Consider the following 16076-nt stretch of genomic DNA (forward strand, 5'->3'; position numbering starts at 1 on the left):
TGTTACAAGAAACTTACTTAACAGACTCTGAGAGCATGCCAAGTTACATAAATCTATTCTATGCTTCCACTACATCCCATAAAGCTGGGGTGGCCCTTACATTACATAAATCCTTGCATTTTCAAATGATTAATATAATCAAAGATATGGAAGGTAGATATGCTTTTGTGGAGGGTCTGTTATTTGGACAAAGGGTGTTAAGTGAATGCCCAATTCACAATAGTGCAAAAATCAAACAGGAAGGGCAAGAAAATGTTTTTCAGTTGCTGTATTTTTATTAACTCATTATGGGTTCAAGCTTACAGATGTATCATCAGATATTTCAGTTTTAATCAAAATTACAATCAAATATGGACAACTGAAAAATGGTTTTCTTGCCCTTCCTGTTTGATGTTTTGCAGGGAGTATTTATGCTCCAAACATTTATTCTAAAAAAAAAAAACAAACCAAAAAACCCCAAAACAAATTTAACTACACAGATTACAGAAATGAGAAAGTTTAGCCAGCGAATTAGATCTTCCAATAAAAAAAAATTAAAACCATAAGAATCTTATTTCCCTTGGTTACTCTCTGCCACCTCCCACGCTTAGTTTATTGATCCCGATATACTGCCTTTCAACAATCTATCCAGGCGGTTTACATATTTAAAAAAAGGCAGCCCAAGTCATTGTTGTCTTTGTCCAGCAGCAGCAGCATGCTCTATAATCACAAGCAAAAATACAGCTAATCCCATCTCTCCATCAGAGAGGAGGTCCTTCAGAAAGACAACAGCTCTCCGGAGAAGGGCTCAAGGAGTCACAGAGGAGATCTTCATAGAAAACTAAAGGCTTCCTGGAGAAGTCGCATCAGCGAGAAGGTGCCTCTAGAAAGGTAAGGGCTCCCCGGAGAAGGGCTTAAGGAGTGGCATCAAAGCGGAGGTCTCTAGAGAAGGACAACAGCTCCCCGGAGAACGGCTCAGGGAACTTCACAATACAATGAAGAAAACAGTATTTCTCCAGTATTAGTCCAGCCATTATCTGCAATGGATCTCCAGCACACACACACACACAAACACCCACCAACCTAACAGGGACAAATTTATTGTAAAACAGCAAAACAAAAGGCAAGGGGCTTCAGCTTTCACAGCCTGATGTGAAGGAATACTTTTAAGAAAAGTCAATTGACACAAACTAAAAGGTAAATTATCCAGATAACAGTCTTTAAAATCTTTTTCTCTTGATAATTTCCGGTTTCCAGCTGACAGGATGAGTTTCTTCAGTCTAAAAAAACAAACAAACAAGGACTCAGGATTTGTAGGCTCTGTGATTTTAAAACTCATTCACTGTTAATCAGTGTCTGTCTGTGTTACCAAGTTCACAAAGTTCTTATCACGTCTTCTTTACATCGTATGGCACTAGTGGAATGGAAGTGAGGTTTGATCCAGAATCAGCTGCCTGAGGAGCAGATTCTGCTTCCCGGATCACTCCCCTTCCATACAGAGAAACTGTGCTAACCCTGGTCTCAGCAGCACTCAACTTCAAGAAAGGTAAAGCACCCAATGACACAGATTCTCAACTTACTCAGCTGCCAGCAGGAACGAGAGATCTCTGTGGTGTTCCAGCAACAAACAGAAAACCAAACCAGCCCTGTCTAGAGGCTGCAATGGATTCCTGTTTGCCTTTTCTTTTAGTAGCAAGGGAAGAGGATATTTTAAGGAGCCCACTCAATGAGACACATTGGCTAGAACAAAACCTGTTGGTACAATTCAGCAGGCAGTTAAAATCTGGACAGAAAGGGAATTGTAACATTTTGAGATGTGTGTAACTTCTAAGCAGAAGCAAGTGTTTAAAGATTTAGAAGCCCCCTCCTCTTGGTGATTCAGATATTAAATTAAGTGAATGGGGGGTGCTTGCTATGCCAATATCCTGGTGGGCATTTCTTGACAAATGTAAACTGAGCAGAGACATCTGAAACAGGCACCAAAGGAGATTTCTACAACCAAGGGCAATAGCTACAAAAAGTAATTCACTTTCAGTCCAAATAAAACATTAAAAAAATGAGAAATAAGAATAAGACAGAAAGGAAAGGCAACTCAGGAATAAGACAAGCAAATTGTATTTTGTAACATTTAATAATTTTGGTCAGTGAGGTGCCCTGAAAATGGGCACCATATCAATAATGTAATAAAACTGAGATTTTAAGCACTCCAAATAACACTGCTGCTTCAATGTTTTCATGTGCTTTGTAGCAAATTAATTTTGAAAATCGACCAGGAATGTTAGCTGAAGACCAGCCCCTTGTTCTGAGGTGGATCACATAGGACCGGGGAGGTAGAAGAGTGTCAAACTCAAATCCCAGGAATTCTCCTAACTCAAAAGTTAATTAGCAGACCATTCCTCCTCCCTCCCATTCTACATGCAGCAAACTTAAGTAAAAGGCACACTACTGAACCACCTCACTTCGCAGGGTTAACAGAGAACTTTTTTTTTTTTTTTAATATTTGGGACCTGGCAGCCTTCTCCTGTTCCTTTAGACTTCCACCATGAGCCTTCACTTGTGTTTTTCCCATTGGAACCCTCTCCTCCTGTCTAGTCCTGCTATCTCAACATTCCTTGGCCAGAAATAACAGACTGCAGCTCCCTATAGCCCCTGGATAATGTACATCCAAGACTAGCCAACAGATGTCATCATTGTGTGATGGCTCAGCTGCCAGAAGGGCTATGAATTCTGACTATATAGCACTGCCAGGTTGGCTGGCCAGAGGAACTCAGGAATTAAACCCACAATCCCTGCATAGCAATGTCAGCACCACCAATGTGCCATGAGACTAGCTCAATAGGAAGATTTTCAGTTAGAAATGTTTCCCTTCTGTGTGTCAGTATTCCTATATGCAGCAGCTCTCACACGGTCCATTAGCTCGGCACAGAAAGTGCACCATTTCTGACAGCATCATTCATAGCATCACAAGCTACAGGAGAGGAATATGCTGTAAGAATGCAACATCTATACATACCGCAGTATCATCTTCTTTGTACACTTTGATGGTTTTATCAGCTTCTGCAGTGATTAATCTGCTTTCTGACTGGTCGAATGTACACGAAAATATTCCAGACTCACTATCTAGAGACCCAGGTTGTACAGCTGCATGAACTCTCTGGAAATTATATCCGGTTCTCCAATCCCAGAGGTGCATAGTGCCATTGTCAGCTGAAGGGAAAAAAGCAAATGTGTAAGAGCCAGTTTAAGGGCTCAGCAATTACAGGTAGCAACAACCCCCACCTACCCACTTCCCCTCCCCCCCAAAAAAAAAAGCCAACCCAGAGGAAACTAGCCTTCTCCGAGCCCTGGTACACTAAGGACAGGAAGTAAGAGAGATAACATGCAAACTTAGGAGGAAAAGATGGATGCATACTCAACATCAAGCATGTCATGCTCCATAAACTTCAAGGTTGCTGGACTTTAATACATTAAAGTAGCCTCCGTTTCCCTGTAAACATCTTTCTCTTCTCCCTTAAACAGCAGCGTAACTTGCACATAGGAAAGTGAGGGAAGGCAGCTAGCTATCTTCAAGATTGAATATTGTTCTTGCCAGTCACTATCCAGGGGTAAAGATGCAGGTCAGTGATGAAAACTAAGCATGTACTTCTACTTCTCCACAACAAGCCTCCCCAGATTCCTGCAAAGCTTGGGTACACATGGGGACACTTCCTGCACAGTGCACACACACATTTATTCATTCTGTTCTCTTCATGCCTTAAATAGCACATAAAGTTTCCATGAGAGAATACCACTGCTGCTGATCTGTTGCCTGTGTGATGAAGAGGTCAGGCCACAAGCCTTCATCCCTTTCTCTGATGTTCAGCATGTGCACAGCACAAGATTATGTATACAAAGATATGAAGCTGTCACACCCGCCAGCTAAAGCCCCTCCCATCTGATCATTCAGTCTAGTTTCTGTTGGATTTTGGGCATATTTCTCTCAAATTTGTTAAACTCAATTTCCGCTAATATCCTTTGTTAACTTACTTCCCCCAAAGATCTGTTTTGTGAAAACAAGTCAATAATGGCTCAGAGAATGAATAAAATAAAGGAAGACATGTATCATGCCAATGGATGAGGTGATGTTTACAAGCATAAAGGGCTTTATGGAGGTGAGCATTTCAGAATTAGTCTCTCCTTCCACCAGCATCACGTAGTCCACAGCCGAGACAGCAAGGCTCATGAGTGACCTCCTGCTCTCTCAGTAAATAAGAACTTTGTACAGAAGTCAACCCCTCACTTTACCTCCAGACACAAGCACTCCATCGGAATTCACAGCCAGGGTGTTGATTATAGCACTATGACCAGACAGGTTCTGAATGAAGTTTCCATCTGGAAATTTCCACTGTTTAATATTATCCGGGGAGCCGGATGCAAACGTATACCTGCAAAAAGGTAAGATCAGGGCACTGAGAGAGAGCAAGAGAAGTCTAACTTTTAAATCAAAAGGCCAGCTACGATGGAATGCTTTCCTGTGAACGCATAACTCTAAAATGAGGTAACCACATCATGTGACTGACCAAGTTCATTTCCAATAAAGGAAAAACATGGGAATCAAAGCATTCTATAAATAACTAAATGCAGTCTAAAGCAGTCTCAACAATTTTTTTTTTAAAGATGCTGCCTTATACAAGTCCGCAACAGCACTAATCTTTCATTAGGCAAGGACACATCTTATAAGCTGCCAACAAAGTCCAACTTGGATTTTTTTTAAAAATCAGTTTTAAAATTAGAGAAATATGGCACCCATCTACCCATGGTGCTGTGTTTCCCTAATTTTATCAAGAGGTTTTTTTTTTAAAGTTATTTATGTATTCGTTTTGTCTGCGAACACATTCTCTCTTGAACCATGTAACTAACCTACAGCAACCATATTTTCAGGAAAGGTACATCTGTATAAAAGCTAGACACCAAAATTACATTTTCTCATAAAACATATGGATCTAGCCCAAAATTGTGGAAAAAGTGTTTTCCCATTAAACCAGGAAAAAAGCAATCATACAAATTACACTACCATTCTTTTCTTACTTGTTTGTAATAAAATTTGGACTTTATTGGTAGATGATTAGCAAGTGCCCTTATCTAATAAAAACAGCAGCATTATTGCAGATTTTTATATGACACGAAATTTAAAAAAAAAAAAAAAAAAGTGAAGGCTGCTTTAGACTGCTTTTTGTCATTTAAAGGAAAATTGGTTCTTACCTGCTAATTTTCATTCCTGTAGTACCACAGATCAGTCCAGAGTCTTGGGTTTGCCACCCTTCCAGCAGATGGAGACAGAGAAAGTTTTGCATATACCACCTAGTGTGCTACCTGCAGTCTCTCAGTATTTCTCTGTCTCCAGCAGATGGAGGTGGTGCAAAACCTGCTGCGCTGTATCAGAATTAAAAAAAAAAAAAAAGGCTTTTTGGATTGGACATCTTGAGATTTTCCTCCTAGGAGGTTGGCAGGTCCTGGTGGGGTCATCCCTCCTGGTTATAGGACTAGATGAGCAGGGGTTGGGGGACCTTAAATTGCTGTGTCACGCCAAGGGTGAAAGATAGTGGTCCAGTTTCCTCCCCTTCTGAAGGATCGATGGAAGCCTCTGCAACTCTTCTTTCAGGTAAGTGAGATTTCTGATTTTTTTCAGTAAAGTTTATATTAAAAAAAAAAAAAAGTAGAAAAAGAGAAGAGGAAACGGTACTTCCTTTCTTTCGACTCTCTCTGTCACCAGCGCAGATGGAGGTAGGCCGGTCGAAGAAATCAAGTCTTGCGGCTCCTGATCCCATCTCTGCCTCAGCATGTGCCAGATACGGACCCTGTTAGCACCTTGGTGGATCCGATGCAGGATCTGGATCAGGACCCTGTTAGCACATTGGGGATCCAATGCAGGATCCAGACGAGGTTCCGATTGCAGTCAGTGATGACCCTCAGGAGGTCCGGCTGTTCCGTAGGGATGAGCTGGGCCCACTACTTCCCCAAGTGCTGGAGGAGCTGGGTATTAAGGTCACTCAGGAGGATTTGGAAAAAGAAGGGGTAAACCCGAACCTAGAAAGATTATTGGGGGGTTCCCTAAGGCCTTTCTGCTGCCTAAGGTAGTGAAGAAGTTCGTGGATCAGAAGTGGGAATCTCAGGAAGTGGGTTTGAAGGTGGCCAGGGCTATGGCTAAGTCGTGGAAGATTCCTAAGGTGGATGTGGCAGTTTCCATATTTACCAAGAAAACGACCATCCCAATGGCAGCTTCAGCCGCCCTGAAGGATATCCAGGATCAGAAACTGGAAATTTTACTTAAAAGGCTGTTTGAAGTTTCAGCCTTGAGTCTGCATGCAGCGGTATGCGGAAGCTTGATGCAGAGAGCCTGCTTGTGCTGGGTGCAGAAGGCGCACGATAAGCGGTCAGGAATGGTGGCTGAGGCGGCTCAAGCTACCCGCTTGGAAGCAGGAGTGGTCTATGTAGCAGATGCTCTGTATGACATGATCCAGACTTTTGCCAGAAGCATGGTCTCTGTGGTGGCGGTGCAGAGATTTCTATGGCTGTGAAATTGGTCGGCGGATGTGTGTCTAAAGCCCAGCTGTCTTCAAGGGCAAGCTGCTGTTTGGGGAGGATCTGGAGCAGCTCATGAAGCAGTTGGGGGAGTCAAAGGGTAATATGCTGCCCGAGGACAGGAAAACCCCCAAGAAGTCTTTTCTTCTGCGAGTTTGCTTCTGAGAGGCGAGGTGGTTTCGCATTAGCAGGAGCCCTGGGCCAGTGGCGCAAAAACAGAATTCTGGCAGGCAGCAGTCCTTTCAAGCCCAACGCAAAGCTCCGAGGGACAGCGGGTCCCAGGGAGGGGGAGGAAATAAGATTGGTCAATGAAGGCGGGCTAGTCTACTCCTCTACTATCAGAGGAAGGCTGTCCCTCTTTTACAAGGAGTGGACCAGAATCACGTCAGACCAGTGGGTCCTGGAAGTGGTAAGAGACGGCTATGCCTTAGAATTTTCTTGTCCGCTCAGGGACACCTTTGTAATCTCCTGCTGCGTTTCCCGGTCCAAATGAGAGGCAGTGTGGGATACTTTGCAACAGCTACAGCTCCTGCATGCCACCGTTCCAGTATTCCCTCAGGAGAGGGGACGGGTCGGTCCTCCGTGTACATCGTGGTGCCCAAAAAGGAGGGAACTTTATGGCCCATTCTCAATCTGCAGAAAGTCAATGCTGTTCTCCGGGTGCCGTGGTTTTGGATGGCGACATTGCGCATGGTGATCGCAGCAGTGTGCAAAGGGGAGTTTCTGGCGTCGTTGGACTCGATGGAAGCCTATCTCCATATCCCCATTCAGGCTGAACACCAGAGATTCCTGAGGTTCATGGTCCTAGGGGAGCATTTCCAATTTCGAGCCCTTCCCTTTGGGTTGGCGACAGCGCTGCGCATGCTCTCAAAGGTGATGGTGCTAGTGGCGGCGGTGCTCAGGAAGAAAGGTATCCTGGTGCACCCATACTTGGACGATTGACTAGGTCGGTCGAAGTTGGAAGTAGAGTGTTGTCGCTCAGTCCAGTGGGTCCTGCAGCTCCTGGATTCATTAGGTTGGGTGACGAATCTGGCAAACAACTGAAGCCGGTCCAGTCATTGGAATACCCAGATGGGGAAGGTGTTTCTGACTATGGCAAGGGTAGTCAAGTTGCAGAGTCAGGTCCTTCAGTTGCTGTGTCTGTCGGTTCCCAGGGTCTGGGATTATTTGCAGGTCTTGTGTTCCATGGCTTCTACGCTGGAGTTAGTTCCATGAGCCTTTGCTCACATGTGCCCACTGTAGAGGGTGCTGTTATCCTGTTGGAAACTGCTTTTGGAGGAATTTCAGCTTTCTTTGCTGTTGCCAGAGGAAGCTAGGTTCAGTCTCTTATGGTGGCTGTCTCGGCACAATCACGAGAAAGGGATGGATCTGGAAGTGCCTGACTGGGTGGTGGTGGGATGCCAGCCTTTCTGGTTGCAGGGGGTGATGTGTGAAGGAAAGTCGACTCAGGGTCAGTGGTCATCAGAGGAGGCGTCCTGGTCCATCAATCGGCTGGAAACCAAGGCAGTGTGCAAAGACGTACTGGCGTTTTTCCCACTCATTCAAGACAAGGCGATGCGAGTGTTCTCAGACAATGCGATGACAGTGGCATATATCAACTAGCAGGGCGGAACGAAGAGTCATCTAATAGCGTGGGAGGTGCAAGAGCTATTTGTTTGGGCAGAGAAACATCTGGCAAGAACAGCTGCTTCCCATGTGGCCGGAGTGGTCAACATGCAGGCGGTCTTCCTCAGCAGACAGCATTTGGATCTAGGGGAGTGGGAGTTGTCAGCATAGGCCTTCGCCTTGATTCAGGCCAGGTGGGGCAGACCAATGGTGGTCCTGATGGCGACTTCAGGAAATGCAAAGATGGATTGTTTTTTCAGTTGCAGAAGGGAGGTCGGATCGGAGGGCGTCGAAGCTCTCATTCAACCATGGTTGACATCTGCTGCTGTACGTGTTTCCACCGTGGCCTCTCATAGCTCAAGTGCTGCGGTGCATCGAGTTTAATCTAGGCATGGTGATTCTGGTGGCACCCAAGTGGCTGCGCCAGTGGATGGTCCCGTTTGCTTGGCCTATCTGTCAGGGTTGTTGTGGCAGGGATCCGTATTTTCAGACCGGGAGGCTCCGCTTGAAGGGTTATTCATAGCCTGTGATTGCGACTTTGCTTCAGGCAAGGAGGTTTTTTAGGTCATTGGCTTATGCCAGAGTGTGGAGAGTGTTTGAATCGTGGTGTTTGCAGAATAGGGTGCAGCCTTTGAAGGTGGACGTTCTGCAGTTTCTGGCCTTTTTTCAAAGCAGCTTGGCCTATAATTCCCTTTGGGTTCAGGTGGCAGCTTTAGGGTCCCTTCAAGGTAGGATTCAAGGAAGACCGTTGGCATCTCATCCGGATGTGGTTTGTTTCCTCAAGGGGACAAAACATCTTTGTCCTCCGGTCCGGAAGATTTGTGAGTTCGTAGATGCAGGGTGAGTCCTTAGATGCAGGCGCCCCCCCCCCCCCCCCAAAAAAAAACCCAACAAAAAAAAGGAACAAAACAGGTGGTAACAGTAGAACAGCATCAACAATGAAGTTCGCCCTCCCTGTTCATTGTAATTTCTGCCTTTTAAGTTACATTGTAAACCGGTATGATGTATGCATACTAATACCGGTATATAAAAGTTTTTAAATAAATAAATAAATAAATAAATAAATAAGTTTCAATGAGACAGTAGTCTCATCTTGTGGATCTTGATGGCCCTTAGTTACAATGGGACACATCTTGATCCTCACCCAGACACTTGCAGCAGGTCTTGCGATGCCCTGTAATGGACAGCTGCCTGCAGTCTGTGCAAACTTAAGCCATGAACGTCTTTTCAGATATCATTCAAACAACCAATGAAGTTAAATCAAAAATGTTTCTAGTCAAACACACCTGAAGAAAAAAAAAAGGGGGGCACTGCGACCAGAGGTTTATTAAAGGCTGTGGTCTAAGCATCTAAGCAGGCCTGCTGACAAAAACAGCAAACAAATAAAAATGGAAATTTGAAAAATGGCATAAACCGAACTAGATGAAACTGGAAAAAAATGAAAGACTAAGGCACACTAAGCTAAAAAAACAGAGCAAGAAAAAAAGGATCTCTGAAGAGCCAAAATGCAGCAAAAAAAAACAAAACAAAACAAAAAAACAAACAAACCTGCAGCAGCCAAATGCATTTGCTGATCCCAGCATAAAAAGATGCATTCTGCATGACTGTGGGGACCTCTGCACATGCTCTTCAGAATTCTTGAGAAAGCTCTGATAATGTTGGCATCAAGTGCCTTCCTTCTCTCACACCTCTCTCTCGCTCAGCCTGTAAAGTTCAGCTTTTTGCACTTTTTACTCTCAATTCTTTCCACCTAATCCTCTCTCCTCATACATCTCATATTTTACGGGGCAGGAGTACACTGATGGCTGCATTGAAAGTGGAACAAAGGAAAGGAGCAATGCCAGACATGCACTCATAGTCCCTAAAGTACCCCTTCTTCCTCATGCTCTTCTTTGTTAGAGAGGAAGCACAGAAAATTGGGTGGGGGGGGGGGGGGGGGGGGGGGGGGGAGGTAGAAGAGAGATGAAGCGTAGTCCAAGAATCGTGAGTGCCTGTCTGTCACATCCCTGTAGTGGTGCTGGTATCTCTCCACTTTATTTCCAATGCTGCAAACTGAATGAAGAGCTTGAGTAGGTGAAGTGGAGAGATGCAGAGATACAGTTTCCCTAACCGGCAATCCTGACACAAATGAACCTGGCAAGGCAGGAGACCAGAGACTGCCGCCAGGAGAGGAAGCAGAGAGAGTCTGGGAATCTTCCTGTGAGTCAGGAAAAAGAAATCTGCAAGAATCCCGCCGCCTGCCAAAGGACTCACCTTTCTCTGTCTTATGTTTAGCAAAAGCAATCCCCTTAAGAACGAAGCTAAGTACAGCACAGGATCAGCATCTAACCTGTGAAAGGCCTCAGCTACAGGAAAGCAAAATGACCAGCTACTCCCTGATGGCTGATAACAGCAGGTGCTGCGGAGGGAAGCCAGTGAGGAAAGCGTGACTAGACCAAACAGGAGCCAGATATTCAAGTTACTTACTGCCTGGGATGCAATACAACTGCTCTCACAGACTTCTTATGATTTGTTAACGTGACACGGGTTTTCCCTGCTACCATGTCCCACAGTCTTATTGTAGTATCATGGCTTCCTGTAATAGAGACCATATATTACACATAAAATAAGCCCATAGCTACACATTCAAGATAATTAAACAACTATGGCAGACATGGTTGTAAAATGCTAACTATACTTAAAAATGAAGCAGCTTAGTGAAAATGCATGAGATATAGCTCTTATTTCATGTGTCAAGTTCATACATATGTCAGAGGTAATGTATTCTGTCCACAAAGTGCAAGTTTGGGTCCTGACTAGCTCTACAAAAAGTGGTTCCCAAACCTATCTGCATCCTCCCAGCAAATCAGGTTTTCAGAACATTCACAAGAAAGACTCATACACTACATCTGCATGCATTATCTCCACTGCATGCAAATATGTCTCATGCATATTCATTGTGGATCTTCTGAAAACCTGACCGGCTGGAAGAACATGAGAGTGGGTTTGGGAACCACTGTGTCTGCAGCACACTAGAAATACTGTTATCCCAGGACAAGCAGGATGCTAGTCCTCACATATGGGTGACATCAGTAATGGAGCCCTATGTACGGAAAACTTCTGTAAAAGTTTCTATGAAACTTTTGACTGGCACCAGTGTGCCTACTGAGCATGCCCAGCATGCTATGATATTCCCTGCCACAGGGGTCTCCCTTTAGTCTTCTTTTTTCCGCGAAGCAGTTAGCCTCGCGGTTATTGGGAGTCCTGTGGGATTCTCCACAATTTTCCTCACGGAAAACTTTCAAAAAAAAACTTCAACCGCAAAGGGTCTCCCTTAGTTTAGTCATCGCGGTGAGTTTTTACCGTTCTCGCGGTTCCGTTCCGTTTTTTGGTTAAAAACATTTTTACCTGAGTCTTAGGCCGTCGACGGCTGTCCGGCCACAAAATGGCTACAGGTTTTAAAAAATGCCCAAAATGCGCGAGAAATATGTCTATCACAGACCCACACCAGGACTGTGTACTTTGCCTTGGTGAGGGTCATGAGGTAAAAAATTGTCCCTTATGCGCTACGATGACCTCGAAAGGTCGACGTCTACGGCTGGACAAAATGGAGCAGCTATTCAAGATTCAACTAGTTACTGCTCCATCTACTTCCAAACAATCGTCTCCGGCTGGATCGATTAGAAAAGTAGTATTGAAAAAACGTCACTCAGGTGAGTCGGGAGACGCTCCATTTTCCTCCCCCTCACCATCGTCCAAGGCCTCAACATCGGGCAGTGAGAAAGCCCGCGAAAAAGACAAACATCACCATCGGCATCGTAGGCCGCATACGGCATCACCTACCCCGATAGCCGGTGAGCCATCGACAGATGACGGGGCACCGTCCAAGAAACCCCGGCTCAAAGGTAAGGCTTCCGAGCCATCGACAAGGCGATCCTCGCCGATTCCGGCGGAAGGAACCGTACCTCCTCAGGGCTCTGAGGTTGTACTGATGTCGCCACCACCGCCTCCCCCCATGGGTGCTCTGTTCACACCATCCATGCGGGCGGAACTTGACGTTTATATACGCCAAGCGGTTCAGGATGCCTTTGTGGAAGCGATGCCACGACCGACTACTCCTCTCCTGCCATCGACACCGGCCTTCATACCATCGCCGATTCCATCGCCAGTACACGCGATGCCGATGCCGAGGAAATCACCATCAACGATGCCGTCGGTTCCAGGACTGGTACCATCCAGGGCGCAACCAGCGGTGCCTTTGATGTCGATGCCCCAGATTCCATCGATGCCAATGCGGCCATCGACCTCGATGGCACAGCCGGTACCATCTCATGATACGTCCATTTTTCAACCTCTGATGGAAAAATTGGACTCACTTATATACGCTCTTTCCTCTGCACCTCAACATCCAGGTTCTGATCTCCATCAGGAACCGTTACCAGGCCCCTCAGGTGTCATACCACCCATCAGGCCACAAACACCACTCTCTGACACTCCTTTTAAGCCTTCTAGGCCTATAGAACATCCTCTGGACTCTAGTGACTCAGAATATTCATCAGGGGAAGATATCCTCTCTGAGCCCTCACCACCAGAGGATAGAAGAAAATCACCACCGGAGGATCTTTCCTTCTCGAATTTTATAAAGGAAATGTCTGAAACAATTCCCTTCTCCCTCCTTTCAGAGATAGACAGCAGACAAAAAACTTTGGAAGTTCTCCAATTCGTAGATCCTCCTAAGGAAATTCTTGCCATTCCAGTCCATGAGGTCCTACAAGAATTGATGTACAGAATGTGGGAGCACCCTGGGTCTGTGGCAGCGGTCAATAAGCGTGCTGATGCCACTTATCTGGTACAGCCCATCCCAGGGTTTCAAAAAACACAATTACCGCATCAGTCAGTGGTGGTCGAGTCGGCCCAAAAGAAGGCCAAGAGGTTAAAACAGCATGCCTCTACACCTCCTGGTAAGGATAACCGGTTCCTGGACAATCTAGGAAGAAAAATATTCCAAGCTGCCATGCTGGTATCTAGAATAAATTCTTACCAGCTCTTTATGAATCAGTACCAGCGAGACCTGTGGAAACAGGTAGAAACACTGTCACACCAGTTACCTGACCAGTTTCAGGACGGATTACTAAAACTCGTGCACAAAGGCCTGGAGGCGGGTAAACACGAGGTTCGAGCAACATATGATTCCTTTGAAACAGCCTCCCGACTGTCAGCGTCAGGAATCACAGCCAGAAGATGGGCCTGGTTGAAATCATCGGAGCTGAGACCAGAGGTACAAGAGCGCTTGGCAGACTTGCCTTGCCTTGGAGAAAACCTCTTTGGGGATAAAGTTAAAGAGGCGGTGGCGACAATTAAGGATCACACTGAGACCCTTAAACAACTATCTCAGCTGCCGCAAGAAGTACACCAACCTTCTAGGAGGCTTCCAAGAAGAGAACCAAGGAAACCATATTACCGCCCTCGGCGGTATTATCCCCCAGCAGCCAGACCCAGACAGCAAAGGCCTACTCAAAGGTCACAACCTCGCCAGAGACCTGCCAGACCTCAACAGCCTCCACCTGCAGCGTCCACGTCTGGATTTTGAAATCCAACCAGAGAGCATGAGTCATTCCAAAAATCCTTGCCCACAATTACCTGTCGGAGGCCGAATTTCTCATTTCCATCAAAATTGGAACTCCATCACGACAGATCAATGGGTACTCTCAATTGTATCTCAAGGGTACCACTTGGATTTCCTCACTGTACCAAACGACAATCCTCCTATCCCATCTTGGACAGTGTCTTATCATTACACAATTCTACAAGTAGAATTATCCACCCTACTGACTGCCAAGGCCATAGAAAAAGTTCCCAGGCCTCAGTGGGGCAGAGGATTCTACTCCCGATATTTCCTCATTCCAAAGAAAACCGGGGGCCTACGCCCAATCCTAGATCTCAGAAATCTCAACAAATTTCTAAAGAAAGAAAAATTCAGGATGGTGTCATTAGGCACCATGCTACCTCTTCTTCAAAAAGGAGATTGGCTCTGCTCTCTGGATCTTAAAGACGCTTATGCTCACATTCCCATTTTTCCTCCTCATCGACAGTACCTGCGATTTCTGGTGGAAGGTCAGCACTTCCAATATCGAGTACTGCCTTTCGGCCTAGCCTCAGCACCTCGAGTGTTCACAAAGTGTCTTGCAGTAGCGGTGGCACATCTTCACAAGCAAAGAGTACATGTGTTTCCCTACTTGGACGATTGGCTAATCAGAAGTCAAACACAAAACGGTGCTCTCACTTCTCTCCATCTCACAATGCAGTTACTTCACTCCTTGGGGTTTCTCATCAACTACGAGAAATCCCATCTCACACCATCTCACCAGTTACAGTTCATAGGTGCAGATCTCAATACTATCACAGCAAAAGCTTTTCTTCCAAGAGACCGTGCTCAGGCACTCGTCCTCTTAGCACAATCAGTTCGCAATCAATCTCGAGTTACAGCTCATCAGTGCCTCACCCTACTCGGACACATGGCCTCAACAGTTCATGTAACTCCCATGGCCAGACTGACCATGCGCCTACCGCAATGGACACTCAAATCTCAATGGATTCAAGCCATTCAACCATTGTCCACTCCCATTCGTATCACACCAGATCTAAGATCATCTCTTCTCTGGTGGACATCCGTAATCAACTTGCTCAAAGGCCTGCCTTTTCAGCACCCAGTTCCACAAGTGACTTTAACAACAGATGCATCCACCTTGGGGTGGGGTGCGCACATTGCTCACTTAAAGACGCAAGGCACGTGGACAAAACAAGAAGCCTCTTTTCAAATAAACTTCCTGGAGCTTCGAGCTATACGCTATGCTCTACATGCATTCAAGGACTGCCTTTCACACAAGACTGTTCTGATCCAAACGGACAACACAGTAGCCATGTGGTACATCAACAAGCAGGGTGGTACGGGCTCGTACCTCCTTTGCCAGGAAGCAGCTCAAATATGGGACTGGGCCCTAGCACACTCAATTCTACTACGGGCCACCTACCTAGCAGGCATCCACAACACAGTAGCGGATCGCCTCAGCCGCCACTTTCAACCACACGAGTGGTCCCTCGACCCAGCGATAGCAACCAAGATATTTCAACGCTGGGGTCAACCAACAATAGATCTCTTTGCGTCACCTCTGAACTACAAAGTGAACAATTACTGCTCTTTCCTCTTCCGGCAGAACAACTTACCAAAGGACGCGTTTGCTCGCCATTGGAACTCAGGCCTGTTATACGCGTATCCACCAATACCGCTCATAACCAAAACATTAGTAAAGCTACAACAGGACAAGGGGTCCATGATACTCATAGCCCCATATTGGCCTCGACAAGTATGGTTCCCCACACTGCTAGATCTCTCAGTCAGGGATCCCATTCGCCTGGGAGTAGCTCCCAATCTCATAACTCAGGAACAGGGTCAGTTGCGCCATCCCAACCTTCAATCCCTGTCCCTGACAGCATGGATGTTGAAAGCTTGATCTTGCAACCATTCAACCTTTCAACTAATATATCTCAGGTACTAATAGCTGCACGTAAACCTTCCACTAGAAAGAATTATTCCTACAAATGGAAAAGGTTTACTTTATGGTGCACTCAGAAAGATTTAGATCCTTTCACTTGCCCCACTACCACGCTACTAGATTACCTTTACCATCTCTCAGACTCTGGTCTTAAGACGTCATCTGTAAGGGTACACTTAAGTGCAATCTCAGCTTATCATAACAAGCTAGGTGATGCGCCTCTCTCCACACAGCCTCTCGTCAGTAAATTCATGAGAGGCCTAACTCACATTAAACCTCCAATTCATTCCCCAAGCATTCAATGGGACCTAAACGTAGTATTAACTAGGCTCATGCGTTCCCCATTTGAACCCATAAATACCTGTGACCTTAAGTACCTAACTTGGAAAACGGTCTTTC

The 16076-nt window shown here is 45.7% G+C and overlaps 1 protein-coding gene across 2 annotated transcripts in view; it reads right to left on the minus strand.

Moving 5' to 3' along the window:
* Window positions 1-1057: 1057 nt before the first annotated feature.
* Window positions 1058-16076, minus strand: part of PLRG1 (pleiotropic regulator 1) — a 126850-nt gene continuing 111831 nt past the window's right edge. For both annotated transcript variants that reach the window (XM_029611979.1, XM_029611894.1), the window contains exons 12-15: window positions 10612-10720; window positions 4264-4403; window positions 2993-3186; window positions 1058-1259 (exon numbers count right to left, since the gene is read on the minus strand). In XM_029611979.1, the coding sequence (XP_029467839.1) occupies window positions 1200-1259; window positions 2993-3186; window positions 4264-4403; window positions 10612-10720 (503 nt within the window). In that variant the 3' untranslated portion in view covers window positions 1058-1199. The remainder of the gene's footprint in view (window positions 1260-2992; window positions 3187-4263; window positions 4404-10611; window positions 10721-16076) is intronic.

The sequence above is a fragment of the Rhinatrema bivittatum genome, chromosome 1 (assembly GCF_901001135.1).
Source record: "Rhinatrema bivittatum chromosome 1, aRhiBiv1.1, whole genome shotgun sequence".
NCBI lineage: Eukaryota > Metazoa > Chordata > Amphibia > Gymnophiona > Rhinatrematidae > Rhinatrema > Rhinatrema bivittatum.